The sequence below is a fragment of the Amphiprion ocellaris genome, chromosome 5 (genome assembly GCF_022539595.1).
Source record: "Amphiprion ocellaris isolate individual 3 ecotype Okinawa chromosome 5, ASM2253959v1, whole genome shotgun sequence".
In the NCBI taxonomy this organism is placed as follows: Eukaryota; Metazoa; Chordata; class Actinopteri; family Pomacentridae; genus Amphiprion; species Amphiprion ocellaris.
In genome coordinates, this window is record NC_072770.1 from 25,037,248 (window position 1) to 25,057,849 (window position 20,602).

The 20,602-nt window shown below is 38.6% G+C and overlaps 2 protein-coding genes across 8 annotated transcripts in view; one reads left to right on the top strand and one right to left on the bottom strand.

Annotated features, from left to right (window-relative positions):
* Positions 1-112: 112 nt before the first annotated feature.
* On the bottom strand, positions 113-6,523 carry LOC129348987 (formylglycine-generating enzyme-like). Its single transcript, XM_055010905.1, has 8 exons — positions 6,106-6,523; positions 3,159-3,332; positions 2,979-3,053; positions 1,887-1,969; positions 1,619-1,741; positions 1,401-1,515; positions 367-480; positions 113-272 (listed from the first exon to the last, which is right to left on the bottom strand). Exons 1-8 carry the CDS (start codon positions 6,367-6,369, stop codon positions 171-173), a joined length of 1,050 nt encoding a protein of 349 aa, XP_054866880.1. The 5' UTR covers positions 6,370-6,523; the 3' UTR covers positions 113-170.
* A 242-nt stretch (positions 6,524-6,765) lies between these two features.
* Positions 6,766-20,602, top strand: part of LOC111575102 (inositol 1,4,5-trisphosphate receptor type 1) — a 78,215-nt gene continuing 64,378 nt past the window's right edge. For 4 of the 7 annotated variants that reach the window (XM_023280027.3, XM_035952707.2, XM_035952710.2 and 1 more), the window contains exons 1-3: positions 6,768-6,984; positions 7,781-7,895; positions 14,648-14,718. In XM_023280027.3, coding sequence (XP_023135795.1) covers positions 7,804-7,895; positions 14,648-14,718 — 163 coding nt within the window. In that variant the 5' untranslated portion in view covers positions 6,768-6,984; positions 7,781-7,803. Of the gene's footprint in view, positions 6,985-7,780; positions 7,896-14,647; positions 14,719-20,602 lie in introns of all 7 variants that reach the window. The other 3 variants (XM_055010883.1, XM_035952709.2, XM_023280029.3) reach the window with 3 other exon arrangements.

Sequence of the window (20,602 nt, forward strand, 5' to 3'; positions counted from 1 at the left end):
GAACTGTTTCGTTTTCACTGATCCACTCACACAAGAGCTCACAGCCCACCAACTCTGCTCACCCAGTGAGGTTATCATGGTATTTGAACATTTCAAATATGCCATCAGTTGTTCAAATTGGTGTTTCAAATTTCATTTTGAAAAACTAGACATTAAATGTAATGTTTTAATCATCTACAGAATACCTCTAAAGCAGGTGTCTTTTTTTTTACCTTATGGCACATATATGAGCCCCCCTTCTTTACTTTGTCCGTGCCTGAAGGAGGACCCACCTGAAAGAAACAAATGAGGAGAGAATATACAAAAAAATAAATAAATAAACTCATGACAGTCATGGAGAAGAGCTTAGATGCAATGTGGTATTACTGGATTGTTTTGCTGGTCTGTGGTGTGATGCACAGTCCACCAGTCTGAGGTCCATTCCCATGCATTTCCCACCATGTCGTACAGACCAAAACCATTAGCAGGGAAGGACATCACCTGCAGGATATGGAGGCAATATGGTCACCTGAATGTAGATTCTGCATGTGACTGAGGTCATGTCCAAGAACTGACTCATAAATACAAATCAGTTAGTGTGTGATCTGGACTTACAGGTAGTCTCTGTCTCAGTTGTTCTTCATTGTTTTGTCTTTTGCACTAATTAAGTTCATGTCAGGGACAGAAATATAAGAAACTCTGACTAGTTACAAGTGGACAAAAAAGGTTTTTTGGCCATATGCTGTGTATCATGTGTATCAAGGACATAATAATATGTTCAAATGTCACCCTTAGAGAAAAGCTCAGTGAATTTTACAGAGTGAACTGACACTGAAAACCTTTGTTTTGGATATTCTTTCCATTTGTAAGTTTTTTGCAGAATACTAAATGTAAGAGAGTCATAGCCAAAACATTTAATCCTGCTTGCCAATTAAACAGCTTGATGATCCAATTTTGTTTTGCCCCAGTAGTAATGATTATATCATCAGTAAGGCAGAAATATACATATTTCAGCTTGTGGGATCAAAAAGATGCAGATTAAATTGTTTTCCTTTAGCACACTTTAAATCCTAAAATCTCTTGAGTACACACATTCATGATTGGTGCTAAAATTGGAACTCTAAAGCTACCCCTGAAGAGAAAGAGATTGGAATAATATTATCTAATTGTTATTCATGTGATCTCTGAAAACCAAAAGCTTCTGGTGTGACTTAATCAAATGCTGAAATGAGTTCTTTCTCAGGCACCTTTCATTTCCTGTAGTTTCTAAAGACAGTGCCTTCATAAATCAGTCAAATTGTCTCCACCTTAACCTGAAATGTGACATCCCGGAACACACACACACACACACACACACACACACACACACACACACACACACACAGCTATGGCATCTCTTTATCCTTCCTAGTCTGTCTTACCGGTGAAGTTTTGACGTAGCCATCCTCTCCAGAGTTGTGTGTGGGAAAATCCCCCTGCCAGAGGTTGGCATAGTGCTGTCCTTTTGGGTTTAACTTGTTTCCCCAGGGGTAAAGTCTACAGGAGATATAAGGAAGTCAATTTCAAACACACTATGTAGACCACCACACATGCACAAGCTAGACGGCACATTTTGTCTCACTATTACAAAATATCTTGCCTGTCTTTCAGGCCACCCCTGCAGGCAAACTCCCATTCTGCCTCTGTAGGGAGTCTCTTGTTGGCCCAGGAGCAATAGGCAACAGCATCAGCCCAGGAAACATGTAGAACAGGATGATCCAGCCTAAAAAACAGGTTTCAAGTCACTTACAAGATTCAACTATAAATGAAAGATGAGTAAAGGGTTACTTCAGGATGGCTATTTGCCCTTAACACAGTTTTCTTCAATACATTTGGAGGCGTTCTACAGTGGCAGAGTATTTTTCTACCTGTCTGTGATGTTGGAGTCGGGACCCTCAGGGTGCCTCCAGCTGGCTCCTTTGACTGGAAGCCACCAGGGGGCAGCAGCTACCTAATAACAAAGTAACAGCGGTTACACACTGATATTATGCTACTTTCATGCTCTTCTTCCGGTTTTCCCTTACAAACTCCTTTTAAGGTTCATCCAAAATCATCTCTACAGTATTGCATTGGTACTAATGATCTCCACTGCTGCTGCACTAACGGGTAGACAACATCTTCTCAGCCACATGATCAAGCTACACATGACAGCTGAGATGAAACAGCAAATTCCCTGCTGCCTGGCTTTCGTCTGTGAGAGGCCTGTCATGCTCAGGCCTCTTACAACCAATCTATTAACATACTCAAGACTCTTATATAGCATAAATACAACTCTTCATGTCCATCTAAAGCTACAACGCTTGTGACTTGAAGGTGGTACTTTGAGGGTTTCCTTGTAATTGCAGAGAGTACATGTATTACTCTAAAAAGGTTCAACTACATCATGGTTGTGGGAAGATCCAAATTACATCACGGACAAAAATAGGCACAATAAAATTCACAGATTAAAAACCCTGCCTTACATGGCTTGTGGACCATTTTATATCCATCCTGATGAAAAATTGGAAATGGTATTATTTTATTTCTTAGATGAATACATTATTAAAAATAATTATTTAATATAAATGTAATATTTAATAATTAATTATTAAAATAAATACCAAAATCTGTCATCTTTGCTGCATTCATGTTACCCTCTACCTTTACACTCCTTCAAGGGCTTGCTGCAGAGAATCATCTCGACATCATGATACTGCCACCACCATGCTTCACGGTGGGGATGGCATGTTTGTGATGATGTAGTGTTTGGTGTCCACCAAACATAGTATCTAGTGATGGCCAAAAATCTTCATTTTAGTCTCATCAGACTGAAAACTTCAATGTATCCCACATACATTCTGGTGAACTCAAGTCAAGATTTGTTATGAGTTCTCTGAAAAGCAATAAACTGGCAAAACCTCCAAGGGGGGTGAAAACTTTTTATAGGCACTTTGAGTCAACTGTTGAACAAACATACTTACTGCTTGAGTAATCTGGCTTTTAACTGGCTCACTCAAAATCCCCTCAAATACAAATGAGTCCCCAAATTTCTCTGCCTGAAACCATAAAGATAAAAATATTCTGAGCAAAATGAGCCAAGATTAAAACAACTGTCGGAAAATATGCATGGATTAAGCTTTAAAACAGTAATTATTTGATACCTCAGTAACATAGCCTGTGGAACTGGTGAAGCTCTGGAAATGTCGGTTAGTAACTTCCTGGACGTCCATGTAGAAGGAGTCCACATGCACCCATCTCTGGGGACCCTCACCATCTGCAGGGATGCCTGGGTCATCTGTTCCCATCAGAAACTCTCCTCCAGAAATCCATACCATCTGTAAGTAGTAAATAACCTTACATGTCATCTTTATTTTTTAAAAGCAGCGATAATATCCTATCGATGCATTTTTTTTTTGAAAGAAAAGTCACATAATTAAAAGGATTCTGAAAAAAAAACAATGGAAATTTCGTCTGACAACACAGGGACACGATACAGTTCTAAAATCATATCATAAACACATCTAAAAATGCAATGTGTGATCAACAATACTGCAATGTTAGATAATTCATACTATTATCTATGGTACTGGTTGCGCTCTTGGTAGTTCTTGACAATGTTATTTCTGTCTTACATCATGGCAGCTGACGTCACCTCCATTCAATAGGCTGAGTATTGTGCAGAGCTTCTTATCTAATATTGCCTGAGGTTTTCCAAGACACAGAGACCTGCTACACCTTGAGCTGCCTCTGAGGTAGACCGCTTTGCTTGAAAACCCTGAAAATAGCCTTAACTATCTTTAAAGAAAGCTAGAAACAATAATGCAGTTAGTCTCTTGTGGGGCACACTGGAATATCAAACACATATCCAAAATCAGCAGTGTAATGCATAACTAACAACAATAACAAACAAAGAAAATAAATTTGGATCCTAGTCTATTAGTAGCAACCACAATGCCACAAACATGTAGTCATTCTCTGAAAGCTTTTGAAACAGTTTAAAGAGCTGCTGGAGATTAATTTACAGGAAACAGAGGCTCATCAGTCAATTAAATGCCTTTCTTTAGTGTCAGAGTTCTCATATTTACAGCATCTTTCATCATATTCAAACAGTGCCACACACTACAGAGGGTTATTATTAAAATGAGCAACTATAATGCACATCTGGATAGAAACATTGCTACTTTTAGCTTTAAATGATCCACAGTGCTGATCCACAGATCCATGTTGTTGCTGATAGGCTGCAGCGTCACTTCCTCCATGCATTTCTACACACTAGAATAGAGTAGCTTTATTGTCATCATACATGGGGGCATGATGAAAATATAAATATATAGCACATGATTTATTTTGTGTCTTCTCTCCTCCGTAGTTGTGTTTTGTCTCCTCTGTCTAAAACTCTTTGCAGTCTCTGGCTCTGGATCTGCACCAGTTTGACCTGGTCTCACCAATCAGTCCAGTGTTCTCTTTTGTTTACTCTCCATTTGTCTCTGCTTTTCTTTTCTCTTTCTCCTTTCCCACTATCCCAACTGGTCGAGGCAGATGGCTGCCCTCCCTGAACCTGGTTTTGCTGGAGGTTTCTTCCTGCTAAAAAGAAGTTCTTCCCCTCCACTGTCACCAGGATGCTTGCTCATAGGGAATCTTTGGGTTTGTTGGGTTCAGCCCCTTGTCCTTTCAGCTGCAGGTTGTCTGCAGAGTCTTGTTTAGTCTCCCTTAAATATAGGTCTGTGCACGCCTTGTATTGGAGCTGTATTGGACTACATATATAACATTGCTCAGCTTGTGTTTTATCCTCAGGGTGAACTAGTATTTGTCTAGGAGTGTTGCTGGCTTTGAAATGCATTGGTATGTCGTATAAGGAGAAAATCTCTCCGTTTTTCAGACACACCAGCTACATTAATGAAAACAATGTTGTTCTGCCTGTTCTTCTTTTCTGCCTGTTAAAACCTGAAGCCTTTGATGAGATGAGAATTGAAATATCTTCAAGAACCAAAAAGTCCAGTTCCCTTTTACTGAAGCTCTTTGGGTTTCTATGACCTGGATGACTGAGAATCTACACAAACATATAATAGGTTCTAAACCTTAACAGGTAAGTTAGTCAGGCTAATCTCTATTACATTTAATATTGCAGGGTCTTATCCTTAATCTTTGAATTAGTCAGGTTAATCTATTCGTTTACAATAGACTAACCTGACAATAAAGTAGAATCTTAACCCAATTAAAATGCTGTTGTATATCCACCTAATAAATGACACTGTAGGGTCTTAACCTTCATATTTAAACTTGTTAAGTAACTCTTTCTAATTTTTTCAGACACACCAGCTACATAAAGAATGATAATGTTGTTCTGTCTGTTCTTCTTTTCTTCTCATCTTAAATGAGCATCTTGACCTTACTATTTAATTTAATCAGGGAAATCTGCATTTTGTACAATACTATAGGGTCTTAACCCTAATACTTAAATGACTCAGATAAATTCACCTAATAAATAACATTGTATGGCCTTAACCCTAATATTTAAACTTGTAAGGTAAATCCTTGTAACTTTCTCCGACATCTCAGCTACATACAGAATGATAGTGTTATTCTGCCTGTTCTTTCTTCACCATTAAAGCCTGAAATCTCTTAAATGACAGCTGAATGACCCAAAATAAGAAGTTCTGTCACCTTTTACTGAAGCTGTTTGGTTTCTGTGACCTGAACGACTGAAAATTTACACAGATATCACAGGATCTTGGGATAAATTTTGAAGTTAATCAGATTTATCTGTGTAATATTTAACATGGTAGGACTTTAGCCATAATATTTTGGTTCCTCGGGCTAATTTGTTTCATACTTAATTTGTAAGGATGTTAAACTTAATGTTCAGACTATTCAGGGGAATCTGTATTTGCTCCTAATATTTAAATTACTCTGGTAAATTCACTGAAGCAATAACATTTAAAAAACGTTGACTTATTTAAAGGTACTTCAACAAGGCAACATCCTGCTTTCAGACTAGACATGGATAATTTTGCATGAAATCTTGTACTTATTAGCTTCTCTCCACACCCTTATTTCTCCTCTATCCACTGAAGACAAAACAAAAACATGACAGGAGTCGCAGCATACCTGACTGTGTATCTGCTTCTCATGTTCCTGGACCTCAGACGTCCTCTCATTGGCCTCTGTGGAGTATTTCACAGCTGGATCTACGGTCAGTGTCTTGACCTCCGCACCAGCACCGCCACCGGCTCTCTTCAGCTTGTCACAGCCGCAGCTTGCTGCTCCCTCTGGGGCTGTGAGCTGCCCATGCTCGGCCCCGCACGAACCGTGCAGACAGACCACTCCATTCGCAGATAAAAAGATGAAAACTAAGGCTAAATAACGCGCCATTCCTCGCTCATGTTGTTGACGCGCTCACTTCCGCAAAGTCACGTGGTCAGTCAGCTGGCTGCATATGGCAACGTTTAACTATTTCCTGCACAATTTGAATGTTTGTTGCATTTCTGTTAATGTACGGGAAGTAACTGCACGGTGTGGTTATGAATATGCATCTGTTAGTTGTTTTAATGCGAATAAATGACTTAATTGAAAATGTTACTTTCTAAATATGTTTTGCACCAGAAACTATTTTCTTTTTTACCACACCACACCAGCCTAAATGTAGACACCGCAGTGGGAGTGATAGTAGAGTTCTTTAGTGGTAGGATGGGACCACATGGACATCATTTCCCAGCTATCAACACTACGGCCGCTTGAGAAGAAGAAGAAGAAGAAGAAGAGGAAGAAGTGGCAGGGAGCCAGGCAGCTCAGCCAGCTAGTGCCTGCTTCAGAGAGCGGAGCAGCGACGGTCGCGGAGAGGTGTTAGAGAGCCGTCAAAAAACTGGATTATTGCGGTGTCTGTCGGCTGGATCTCACCCCGAGCCCGGCGGAGAGGAGAGCCGCAGTCATGTTGTCTTAGCTGGACCCAGAGAGGAGCTGAACATCTCAGCGATCACCGCCACCGAGGTAAAGTTGAGCGCTACAACTTGTGGCCATCCTCTCTTCCGATCTGTATCTTCTCACAGCGGAGAAAAGAGATTTAGTGTCCTTAAATGGTTAAATCTGAACCACGGCGGCTGGCCGGCTTTAAGACAGAACAACGCACAAGCAGGACTCCGGCAGTCATTTGCTGTGAAACTCTGAGAATCACTGCTGGCGTTTAAACACTGGACGTGTTTTCTCAAGTTGTGTATCTGCGGTTAAATAAACAGTCCGGTGAAGATGACCGGCGCTTGTGCTGTACTACCGCAGCCCACTTTATCATTTATGTTGGCATTTTTAGGCTCAGAAGTGACAAACTGTTTATTTGTTGGGACGTTGTGCTTCACAAACGAGCAGAGCTGGCAGTGCTCACATATCAGCCTCAGTGGCGGTGACCTGTTGCAGGTGCACACACCTTCCTGGACGCTGCAGCTCCTAATCATTAACACCAAACAGGTTCCAGTGACAAGCAGCAGCAGAGAATTTGCCTGTCCAGCCGCTTCTATGCAAATCTGTGCAGCCACACAGTGGATTCTGTTCAACTCTCAGGGAACCCTGTCCTCTAAAACTCTGTAGCGGTGAATGTATGTGAGTGGATGTCATATCTGCAAAGGGATCCATGCACAATGTTGCATTACTGAAGCTGGGATTTACAGATCATTATCACAAATGTCACCCAGATAGATGACTTCTGTGGTATTGAACTTGTGCACAACAGAATGAGTTTACTTTAGGCTTTTTATCTGATTTCCCCCCCCCCCCACATTTTCCTCCTCTCTAGGTGCACCCTAGTTTGTGTCAAACATGTCGGATAAGATGTCCAGCTTCTTACACATTGGGGACATCTGCTCCCTGTATGCAGAGGGATCCACCAATGGCTTCATCAGCACCCTGGGGTATGTACTGCTCACTGGCTGCACATTATGTATGTGTGAGAGCCCACTTCACACTCTTCTCTGTGCAGTTGAGCCATATTGGGAAGGAAGGAAATCACACACACAGTGGTAACCATTTCTTAGAACATATAGCCTTTAGAGTTTAATCCTTTGCTTGTTTATGTGCCCGGTGGATGTTTGCTCTGTTCCGTCGGTACACAATGGGATTAAGCAGTTAAGGAGCGATAACTAGCCATTATTTTGGAGTTTATCCCACAAGACAAGTCCGTGAGAACAATGGGAAGCCTTTGAAGGGGCACTTCATCCACGACTGACCCACTGATAGTGCTCAGAGAAAAGGAAATGTAGGGGCGGCTAATGCACAGTTAATGATAAAGTTTGTGAGAGTGGCAGGAGAGGATGTGGAGGGTAGAGCGATGAGCAAAACACAGTGAGGTGCTGCTAATGGTAAAAACCTTATTTACAAGCCACTTATCCACCTACACAGTCACAGGAATATTGCATTGTTTTCATCCCTCAGTTCTACTTCACATACAAAACACAATAGAGCTGGTGCTGATTTTCTAGATGTAGGATGCATATTCATCAGCGCTCTGCCTGCAGGGATGGCAGAATGGCCGAGTGCTTGATACACTGACCTCAAATAAATCACAAAACAGTCATAACTCACATTTAACCTTTCCTCTTTTATTCTGAATGTAAATAAGGCAATAAGTTAAAGTTTGCATTAATGTGTTGCTGGTATAAACCACATGGTGTTCAGAAGAAGGTGAATTCTTTGTGTCTAGTGCTAGTATCAGTATCAGGGCTATCAGCTCAGTGTCCCGGACCTGCCCCCCCTCCAGCTCATAAAAAATGGAATGACCCACAGCAAAGACTGAGTCACTATAGAGACATTGTGGCCTTTTCTCGAGTTCAAGCTCTTCCCACATTCACACACACACACACATACTAGAAGCACGCTTATTTACGAAATTGTCCGGGCAGTTTTTGGCCAGGAGCCATCTTGTCCACGCACAAACACCAACTCAGCAGCATTCTCCAGATCATCAGCCCTTCGAGGAAGAAGACACCACACCGAGAGGAGAGAAAACTCTTTGAACATCACAAGTTCTCCACACGAGCAGCATTCCTAGCTCCTGTTTGGTAGGGTGAGCAAATCAAAGGTTTAAAAAAGCCAAAAATGCTGCGTTGTACAGTGAGCCTGCAGCAGGACCTGTGCTGTTTGTGCAGAGGTGTAACTACTAATCTCCTGTTAATGACTGACCACACTGAGAGGGATGTTGACATAACATGCATCATCCACACCTGCATATAACCGCATGCTCATCCTATGTAGTATCTTCTTATATACGCTGACTTTTTATCCAAGTCTAGAGCTTTGTTCCTTGAGGTGTACAGGCAGCAGGAGCAGGCCGGTCTGTTTGGACAACTGCAGACATTCTGCTGGAAAAGGCCTGAAATGGATGTGGGATTTGGCCTGTTTCCAGACAAGTGTTATTCTAAGCCAGTAAAAGCTAAATTTGTCACCAGAAATTCCAGTCTGCCCACTGGTCATCTAATCCAGAATATTTCCTTGTTTTATTGTGGAGGGGGAGGGTAAACATGCTGCAACTGTGTCAGTAAAATGGGAAATGTCTATAGAGTTTTTTACACTCAGAAGCTTTTGCTGGGAATGCTTTGTTTTGCCCAGTTCTCTGTTTAACACACTCACAAATTCGTTTACATGCACAGATGACAAAGATCCAGTTGTACAGTTATGCTTATTCTTGTGCTGAAAATGCGGTCTGACTGCTGCTTAATTTGACTATCAAAATATTCATAAAATCATTTATCATACAACCCCAAAAACCCAGTTTGAAAGGAATGTTTTCTTGAAAAAAATCATCATGATGGCATCAATTATCAGAGCCAGAATCTGTAAAAACAGAAAGAATCCTTGGATTCTTAATTTTTTTGACAGTCCTTGAATGTACTGTATGTGATGTACAGTTCCATCATGAGAAAACAAACCAAAAATGAGCTTTAAGTTGTGATTTTTCATTTAAATGTTATTGTAAATTCTCACGAGAACCTGGAAACTCCCCAAAATACTGCACTCCTTGTATACAGATATTCAGAGTTTTCAGATGAACTACAGACTGTTTACACAGAAAAGAGAGGCTAAAAGAAAAATTAAACTTTGCAACATGACTCAAAGATATCATACAGACAAGCAAGTTGTCAATAAGTTGCTGGAAGATAGAATCAGCAAGGTGATAAATTATTCTAGTGTTAATGTGCAGAGCAGTGTGAAAAACGCCTAGTTTGTACAAGTTGTAAAAATGTAAATTAGTCTAGTCAAATTGCTGCTCTATACCATGTTGAACCCCTATTTTTTTTCCAGTATTAGTAACACTCGTGGGCACTTGGGAAACTGTTGTGCATGTAGATTCCAATTTTTATAGAAGTTTGTAAAACTAATATTAAAAGACATTCCATTTTCAATTTTTTCCTTCTTTAGGACCATTTGCTTTACTGCTTAGGATTCAGAGAATTCATATTTATTATTATTATTATTATTATTATTATTATTATTATTATTATTATTATTATTATTATTATTATTATTATTATTATTATTATTATTGTTATTATTATTTATAAAATAAATATGTTGAATTAGGCGGGTGAATTAGTAAGTTTTTGATTTTCACTACATTAAATAAATGATCAAACACAGTGTGGAGATGATCAAATTGAGGTCTGTCTAATGAAAAGTTATTAAATAGTTTATATTTTCTGTATTCATTGATTAATTATCTATGCATACCTAAAAATGTCACAAAATCTTGAAAAATACCTGTGTCCAAGGTAATGTTGTGTTTTGTTTAACAGTCCAAACCCTAAAGAAATTCAGTTCACTATTACAGAAGAGTAAAACCATAGAATATTTACACTTGAGAAACTGTAACGGCAAAATTTTCCCTAATTTGCATATGACTGAGATGATTACTTATCTGTTGTGATTGTTAAAGAGGATGTTAATTGTTTTAACTCAAGTATTAAAAATATATATGTATGTATGCATGTGTGTGTGTGTGTGTGTGTGTGTGTGTGTATATATATATACATACACACACACACACACACACACACACACACACATATATATATATATATATGTATATATATATATATATATGTGTGTATATATATATATATATATATATATATATATATATATATATATATATATATATATATATATATATATATATATGTGTGTATATATATATATATATATATATATATATATATATATATATATATATATATATATATATATATATATATGTATATATATTAGGGCTGGGACTTTAAGGCGTTAATTTCGATTCATTAAATACAGCGAAAATAACACCTTAAAAATAATAACGCAATTAATTGCACCCTCCTCAGTTCCCTCATTTCTGGCACACCGCTAACGCTGATGAACACTCCAGCCCAGTAGGTGGCGGTAATGAACCTAAAGTCGGTTTGTAGCCATGAAGAAGAAGCACAGGAAGCACTGAGTGACGTCAGGCACTGGAAGGAAGACGAGATTGAGGTTGTTGGACACAAAGTCTTCTTTTAAAAATTTTCCCGATGGCAGCTTGGATAAAAGCCTGGTTCTGTGCAAATTGTACAACAAAGAGTTTTCTGATCACTTTCTCAGCACTTCAAGCCGACGGTATCACCTCAATGTAAAACATGTTGCTGTTAGCACCAGAGCTAATGTTAGCTACGAGTCATGCTAACGGCTAACGGTGTAGCCATCCCATAATCGGCCACTTTTCTAGACAGTGCTTGAGTGTACAGAAAGTCTTAAAATGTTGAATAAAATCGCTATAATTGCACTTAGATTTGCAGTAATCTGTGAATGTAGCAGACAGGTGAAAAATGCAGATAAATAGAAATGAAACATTTTTGTGGTTTAAGTTTTTACTCCGTTGAGGCTCTGCCTCCTTGGAGGAGGAATAACCTAAACAACAAAAATATGTCTTTTAATAACTGACTTATAAAATTTTTGTTTATAAAAAAATTACACAAATAAAAACTGATATACCTATAAAAAAGAACTATTAAAATTACACCATTTATTAGACCTAGAAAAGATGAAAACAGAATGAATCTCTGGTAGGGCTGGGCGATAAATCGATTTTATCGATTAATTCGAGTTTGTACTTAATGTCGATTTGTTTTAATGAAAATCGATTTTCTCATCAACATCCGCCACCAAGGCCTTCCCGCTGGGCTCCCGTAGTTCAGAGTGTGCGCCCCCCTCCCCCCCGCGCTTGATACACAAACAACATGGCGGCGAGCGGTGCAGATCTAAAGGCGCGTGTCCACTAGATGCGATTTTCCCGCACGGCAACGCACCGCATCTGAAAATGGCACGGACGGCGGTCACGAGCGGACCACAACATGGTCACATGACAGCGCTGAGCAACAGCAGGCCGCTACGTGGTCACGTGACCGAGCTTTCAGCTGGACGGTCCGGCAGATGTGTCGGATAAACACAGCGGCGCGGCCGCAAACTTTCCCTTTTATTTCAAAAACACGTCAATGAAAAGTATTTCTGAAAGCATTTGAGGCGAGAAATAATCTGTGCAGCAGCTGAATCTGTCCTTGTTTTAGGTCACCGACGCCTAGTTTAGAAGTTTGAGGACAGTTTCACGATGCGTGGGATCTCCGCACGCCGCATGCAATTTGCATAAAGTAGAACAGTGGTTCCCAACCTGGGGTCCGCTTTGTCTACTCTGAGGCTGTGATGTTATAAAAAATAGATTTTTACATTCTGGATAAAATCAGAGTAACAGTCTAGCTGTGTCATCACAAGTCTACTTATAAAACATTTTAAAAACACATTTATTTGGTCTTTCTTCAGGTTGGCTCTAGTTCATCCCGATTCATTAGTTTGTGTTACAGTTTTAAAAATACTGACGGAAACGGTGTCTACAAAACGCAAAACGGGTGAAGATTCATCAGTACCTAAAAACTCCGGCTATACTTAGAGAGTTACCTTAAATTGGGTTTTATTAAAGGACAAGACAGAGTTATGTTATTTGTAGTGAAATACTTGTAAATGACAGCATGAAGCCAGCGAATTATGGCGACGTCAGGAAACAAAACACGGTTCGGTAAAGTCGGAAAGACATTCACAAATTCGGACTTCCGGCATCAATAACTCATTAAATATACGTTGTCTAAACATAAACGATGCCTCTTTTCCATCTTTGTAAGCTAGACAATGTGCTACAAGCCCAGTTTATTCAAAAGTAGCTGTCTTTCAAGCTGCAGAAATAACATTGGTGCCTATGAGCAGCAGGCTGTGCGACGAGTGAACAGGGACCGTCTGCAAAATGCAAAACCGCTGCAAACAGCGAAGAGACACAAATATTCAACAAATTTACTGCAGCCAGCAACTGACTCCTGCTGGTCATACTACAGCTCTTGGTTTAATATTAAATATTTTTACTCATAATTGTAAGGAATTTTTTAGTTAAAAAAAAATCAATAACTTAACTCTTATGCATTGTAGTGTCAACAAATTTACTGCAGCCATAAACTCTCTCCTCCTCGTCATAGTACAACTCTTGAACTCTTGGTTTGATATAAAATATTTTTTGTAATTTTAGGGAATTTTCTATTAGTAATACAATTCAATAATTTCCCTCTTATGTTTTGTAGTGTACTTATGTGGTGGTGGTGGGGCGCTGGGGTGCAGCTTATAGGAGGGGCTCCAAGCCACACAGGTTGGGAACCACTGAAGTAGGAGTCAGTCTACTTTATGCAAATGAGCTGCAGCCCTCTCCAGGTAAACACACCGGATCACAGCGGGAAATGCACCGCAACCGGACCAGCATGCCACATGCAGCACATTTCCAGCTGCGATCCGGTGTGTTTACCTGGACAGGGCTGCAGCTTATTTGCATAGAGTAGACTGGACTCCGGGGTGCTGAGACCAGGTAGGGGGTAAAGAAAAAAAAAATTGGATAAATCGTGAATCGGGATTTTTTTGTGAAAAAATCGGAGATTTTTTTTTTAGGCCATATCGCCCAGCCCTAATCTCTGGATTTTCAACTTTCTGAAGCTCCTTGACCTACTTATGCTGATTTTATGTGCCATACAGTGGAAAAAACAACTAAATTCAGGCTTTAAGTCATCAAAATCGCTTTTTTCCATGTCCCATTTTTCCACGTTTTAACACATATATGTCTATTCATTGATTCAACTGTCAACCACAATTTTATTTGAATTGAAAAACTTCACTTATTGTGTCAAATATTGCTATTTGACAAAACTGCAATTATTGCGATTAATTAATTACAAAGCCTGTAATTAATTAGATTTACTTTTTTTAATCACATCCCACCACTAACATCTATCTATCTATCTATCTATCTCTCTCTCTCTATCTATCTATCTATCTATCTATCTATCTATCTATCTATCTATCTATCTATCTATCTATCTATCTATCTATCTCTCTCTCTCTCTCTCTCTCTCTCTCTCTCTCTCTCTCTCTCTCTCTCTCTCTCTCTCTCTCTCTCTCTCTCTCTCTCTCTCTATATATATATATATATATATATATATATATATATATATACATATAATTAGTGCTATTTATTTTTGATCTGAACAACTGTTTCATAACTCAACCTGCCTAGTCAGAAAGTTTGTGTGAGTGTTGTACCATGTATGTAATAATGTCGTGTTTGTATTTGCAGCTTGGTGGATGACCGCTGTGTGGTCCAACCTGATGCTGGAGACCTCAACAACCCTCCGAAGAAGTTCCGAGGTAAGAGGCGCAGAGTGAACTCTCCTCTTCCTCCTGACATTATAACATTAACTTTTGTCTGTTTATACTGTGGATTGTATGAGAGACGCTGCTGAATGTGTTATGCTGTGTTTCTTTGGTGACAGCCATAATATCTCAACCCTCTGGACTTCAAACAGGCCTGCCTTTGTCAGTGTTAATAGTGTGTGTGTCTGTGTGTTAATGCATCCCTGCATGTTTTAGCTGCTTGCTCGCACACATCTGTGGTGATAGAGGCAGATGGACAGAATCAGCTCTGATGCTGATTTGTTGTAAAACAACACACTTGAGAAGCTGCTTCTTAAATTAAAGACTTGAGCTGTTTCTTTGGGTGAACTCTATTCTTAGCTCCCTTACAGGATGTAGAACTCATGACCCTCGGTTCTCAGGCTGGAGGTTTATATCCCTGGGGAGAGGCCTGGCTCTATATTGTACACAGACCATGAGTGTATTGAAGGCCTGTGTGGTTCAGCTTTCACTGATATTGTAAGAAATAGAAGGAAACTATATTTTTGCTCTCTGTTGCTGCTGAGTAAGAGTTTGACTGAAAAATGCAACCTTTTGTATCTTCATTATGCTGAGTAGATTAGGAAGGCGTTATTTTAGGAAAATGCTGGTGTTAAATGCTTGTTTTTCATAAAGTTTTAAAGTCAATACTCTCCACTACATATTGAACAGCTTTAGAACTATATAAGCTAATTCTGTCTTCATTAAGAAATGTAATTCTTAAATAATTGCAGTCACAGTCAGCAGTAATTATTTTAGAGAACAACTGATTAGATCAAGTCATTGCTATGTGTAAATATTTCACCCAGTCTGTGTTTCCAGATTCTTATTAGTAAGAATTTGCTGCTTTTCTCTGTCTAAACTAAATATTATGGGATTTTGGACAGTTTGATATCATGTGACACTGATATATAAAAAGCAAAAAAGCAAAAAAGCAAAAAAATGCTTTTCACAGGTTCCAAACCTGTGAAAAGCATTTTTTTGCTTTTTATATTCTCTTATGTTTTTCATACCATGGCTTTAATTTAGGAAATTATTGTCAGATGTCTTAATAACTACAAATAAATCAGCACTTCCAACACCATGTCATGAATTGTTAGAAGATTTTTGCACTGTTGCTTTGGAGTTTGTAAATTGCTGCTAGAGCTGCAATAACGTACTGACATTTTTTCACCATTTTCTAACATTGTTTAGACCAAACACCTAATCTGTTAATTGGGAAAATAATCTACAATTAAAAGAATTGTTAGTTGCAGCCCTACTGGCCACACACTTCTTAGATGATGTATGTTGGCCTTTGATTTATTAGCCAACTTGACTGAAGTCTTTCAGTTTGGCTTTGAAGTGTGTTGGATCGCATGCATTCCATGTGCACACACTCACACTTTGCATTTGGGATGATATCTGCCGTCTCGAGAGTGTAAAGAAGATTGCACAGCATTTAGAAAGTAGAGAGCTTTGATCTCGCCAATGAACCACACAGTTAAGCTTTCAGTAGGCCTCAAGTGTCTCCGGACATGTTATCTCCCCCCGGAGACAATCACTGTCAGCAAGATAAACACAGACTACAGACCGATACATCTACCAAACACCAGTCTCTGCCTCTTTCTCTTTGTGTCTGTTGCAGTGTGCAACTGTCAGGTTTATTCTCTTGATTAAACTTGGACTGAGTGTCCCATTCACACCATCCTCACCACTTAGCTGAGCATCATCTTTTATTCAGTGGTTTAGTTAGCAAAAAAAACCTGTTAAAATTGGCAGCAAGGTGCTAGAAATATATGTCAAAAAATTATTTCAAATTTTAGACAACTAAAACGAGAGGAAAAAATAATAAGTTGATTACAGTAAAACAGTGTAATTTTGTGCTCAACCATTGCAAAAGAATGAATTATTAGTTGTAAAAATACAGATTTTTGATGTGGAGGTTCAGCAATGTTTTGGCCTGCTGATCAATTCAATCAATTTGGAAATGAATACTTTTTTCTGTGATTTTACAAGTTACTGTCTGTACTTTAACAAATCTGAAAATTATTTCTCATTTGTCAGTCCTTCATATACATACGTTTTCTTTCAAACAAGGCAAATGTCTGTAATATCACAGCGTTTTTGTCAACTTAAACACTGCTAAAAATGTAATGTCATGGTCAAAGACTAAGAAATGAATTGCCATTTGTAACAATTGAGACTTTTGATGTGGATATTATTCACAGTTTTGGTCAGTTCTTTTAGGTTTAACATGTAAATGAATGTAAACAAATAAAACTATCTTTAATTTAACAAAACAAGGAAAATCTATAAAATAATAGCAAATAATAATAAAAATAGTCAATTGTTAAAACAAATAAATACATTTTACAGTGTGCATCTTCCCCTGCTGTGAACATCCCGACTGACTGATGATGAAATATGATGATTTAGCTGGACATGGACAACATGTGTGCATTTTTAGGCCATGGTCAATGTAAACCACTTGCAAAATGAATTTGGATAGTTAGTTTGACTGTTTTCAGCAGTGTGCATGATTTTAGTGAGAGAGCTGCTGTTGGCTCACTTATCTCATTTAATCTTCCATCCTCCCACACTTGGTTTTCCCTCGACTCACTCATAAAACTCATCACAAAGTAAAGTACACTCAAAGGAAATGTCTTGTTCTAAATCTGACCCACTGCAGGACACTAAGTGTTTTTTCCAAATTTAAAATTAAATTGGAGCATGTTGAAAATACATGGTACAATTGTCTTTATGCTTTTCTAAAATGATTTATTTTCAATCTTATGTTTACAATTAGAAAATAATTCTTATCTCTACAGCATGTTGTACATGTTCTATGACTGCTGTGAAACTGGTGCTGGTAACTCCTTCGCCATGTCAGCTGGTGTTGACCAGAAGAGGCCTTAATGTCACTGTGAGAGCTCTGAATGTCCACTGGACAGCAGAAGAAGGTGGAAATGGGTCAATATGGATGTTATACAACTGTAGAAGGTTACAGTGAAGCCATGCATGATATGTGATGTAACAGAATAATTTAATTTTGAGGGAAAGTACCCATGTTGTCAAATGAGAGCTTCAAATTAAAGGGAAATTCGCTGGTTTTACCCTTAAAGGTCAGTTTACTTATAGTGTAGGTTGCTACTTTGCCTGCGAAAACAGTTGTGTAATGGCTGTTCTGGAAAGGTTTTGTCAAGTCTGACGATATTACAACTTATTATAACATGAGGGTTATGTTGAACTCGAGGGACTATGCATTTTGTAACAGTGGCACAAAGCTGAGGTGTGCAGACTGATAGAAATCAGCGAGTCATTCTACAGGCAGGGAGGATCAGCTGAAAAGATGCCTCTGGTCTGTCCCATACTGTGAACTAAAACTCTGGATACCTTTGGCACCGCTGCTTCAATTTTGACAAGTCTGTTTATAATCTGTCTGAAGTCTGGCAACTTCACAAAAGTGCAGCTTCTGGAGTACCCTTCTTAAAATGAACAGTGCTTATTTTAATCATTGCTGCTCTTGGTTTTAAACCAGCTTGTACGCTTTTGCAAAGATATGTTTGGTCCTTTTGTAAAGACAAATTCTGGAAATGAATGCCACAGTTAATATTTGCATTCACTGAATGCATTTTAGGACACCTGCAGATGACTTCACACAAATCTGGATGTTTTTTGCACAGCAGGCCTTATAACTTGTCAAACACAGGTGTAATTGATAGCATCAACAGTGGCTACATTCCATTAAGCTGTGTCAGTTGCAGAGTCCTGGTCTTGTGCATGCTTGCTAAGACACTTAAATGAAACAGAGCCATTGTTATTGTTATTAATTCAATCAAATGTGCATCCCAAGACAACACTAATTGCATAGAATATATACTTTACAGAAATAGACCTTTTCACAGTAGAGATTTTTACATATCACAGGAGGAAAGGCCCCTCCGTTGCTGACAACATTAACAATGACTCAGTTGTATTTAAGTGTGACAGTGAGCTAAAGTGAACTGCACCAGGATCCTGGAACTGAAGCAGATAGATGGAATTTGACCATTATTATTTTTGTTCTTGACACCCATACTTTATGGTGACATGTCAGAATGTCTTTTGTGTGACCTAGTTTTTTCAAATTAATATACAAGAAATTATCACCTAGAGTACACATACTTACACATGCAGTACGATGGATGTCTTTGTAAAAAATACTTTTGGGTCATTCCAACTCCAACAAATTTTAAAAATTAGTTCACGCCTGACCATCTTATATTTTTACTGGGAATACGTATGTTAGTAAGTGAAACGTGTAAAAAAAAAAATGTTTTGCGTTATTTTTCTTCGCACCAATCTGTGAATCAGTTTGCAATATCATAACTTGAGACATAATGTATTTAGAGTCCTGATTTTTGCTAGGCTCATTGATATGTACATATGGTCTTGAACTATATAGTCCTGCTTTGATAGAATAATACAAACTAGTTATATGATTGTATCCAAAAATGTCAATGTTTCTGTCTACTCCGATATTCTACCAACCATAAAACCTTTATTCTTCACCCAAAGTCCTGTGATGGACACCAATAGGAGCTTTGAAAATGCAGAGTATGGTTCCAGTCAGAGGCATGTTTTATGAGAAGAAAATTATTCAAATGATGTTTTTTGCATTTATGGCCATTATTAAAAGTAGTTAGCAGCACCTTTCTTTCCTTTATTTATTGTACTGTGAGACATTAGTGTGCATAAAGACCACATTAAGACTTTTTAACATGCATTTTAACTTCTCTGAGTAGGCTTAATTATGAACCATGATTACCATTAATCATTGCATGCTGACTCTGAACTAAGTTGACAAGGCATTTTTTATGTTTATATTCTATATGTCCATTAAAATACATGCTAAAGCAAAGCTGTGATGAGGCCATGTTTATCTCTGAGGTCTGTGGATGTCGTCTCAATTTTTCATGTTGCACCCTCAAATTATTCTACAGCTAAAGATTTAAAATTATTTATTTGGGCTTAATATGGCTCTGGGCCACTTGTACAGCCCAGTGAGGAAGTTGGGGAAGTTGCCATACAAAACCCGTGAGAAGTGTGAAACATTATTAAAACAAACAAGAAACAGAGTTTTCAGGGTTAAACATCCACAAACACAGTCTGGCTAAGTCTGCTAACGGATCTGGATTTTTTTTCTCCAAACGTCTTGGGGTATTGCTCAATTCGAGTCCTCCCAGTGTCTTCTGTAGAGCAAACACTTTCCTGTTCCTCCCCATTTGGGAGGTTACTCAGCTGTTTAAGGGAAAAACAGTTGTGCGGTGATAATCCTACTATGTGGACGCTGTAAGGCCAGATGAGCCATGTCCACTGGGTCATACTGTCACTGCTGAGGTATGCTCAACATTTCCTTCTAATGTAAACACAGGCACCCCCCACACAATCCACTCTCACTCATGTTACAGTATGCAAACGCTGAGACATCGGCCTCGCTTTGTGTTTCACCTGTACAGTATCTGAAATGCTGTTAGGAGTTCAGCAGAGTGCACTGAGCAGCAGAGACAGCACTGTAACAATGCTTTATGATATCATTCTTCGTTGCTGAGATTTATTCTCTGTCATTCAGCTATTTGGATGTCAGACCAATTGTCTAAATTGAAGTTGCTGTGGTGGCAGCTGTTTTTGCTTGTATGTAGAAGTTGATGTGTAATTTCAATGCGGCATTGTTCAGATGTCATCCTCTTTATTAAATCATCAATCATCATCCTCACATATTAGTGCAAATACTTTGGGTGGTGCATTGTTGCAAAATGGTCATAGCAGTCACTTTTTTCTAAAGACTGAATAATAAAAATACACATTTAAGCCTATTTAAGCATATCGAAAAAGCTAT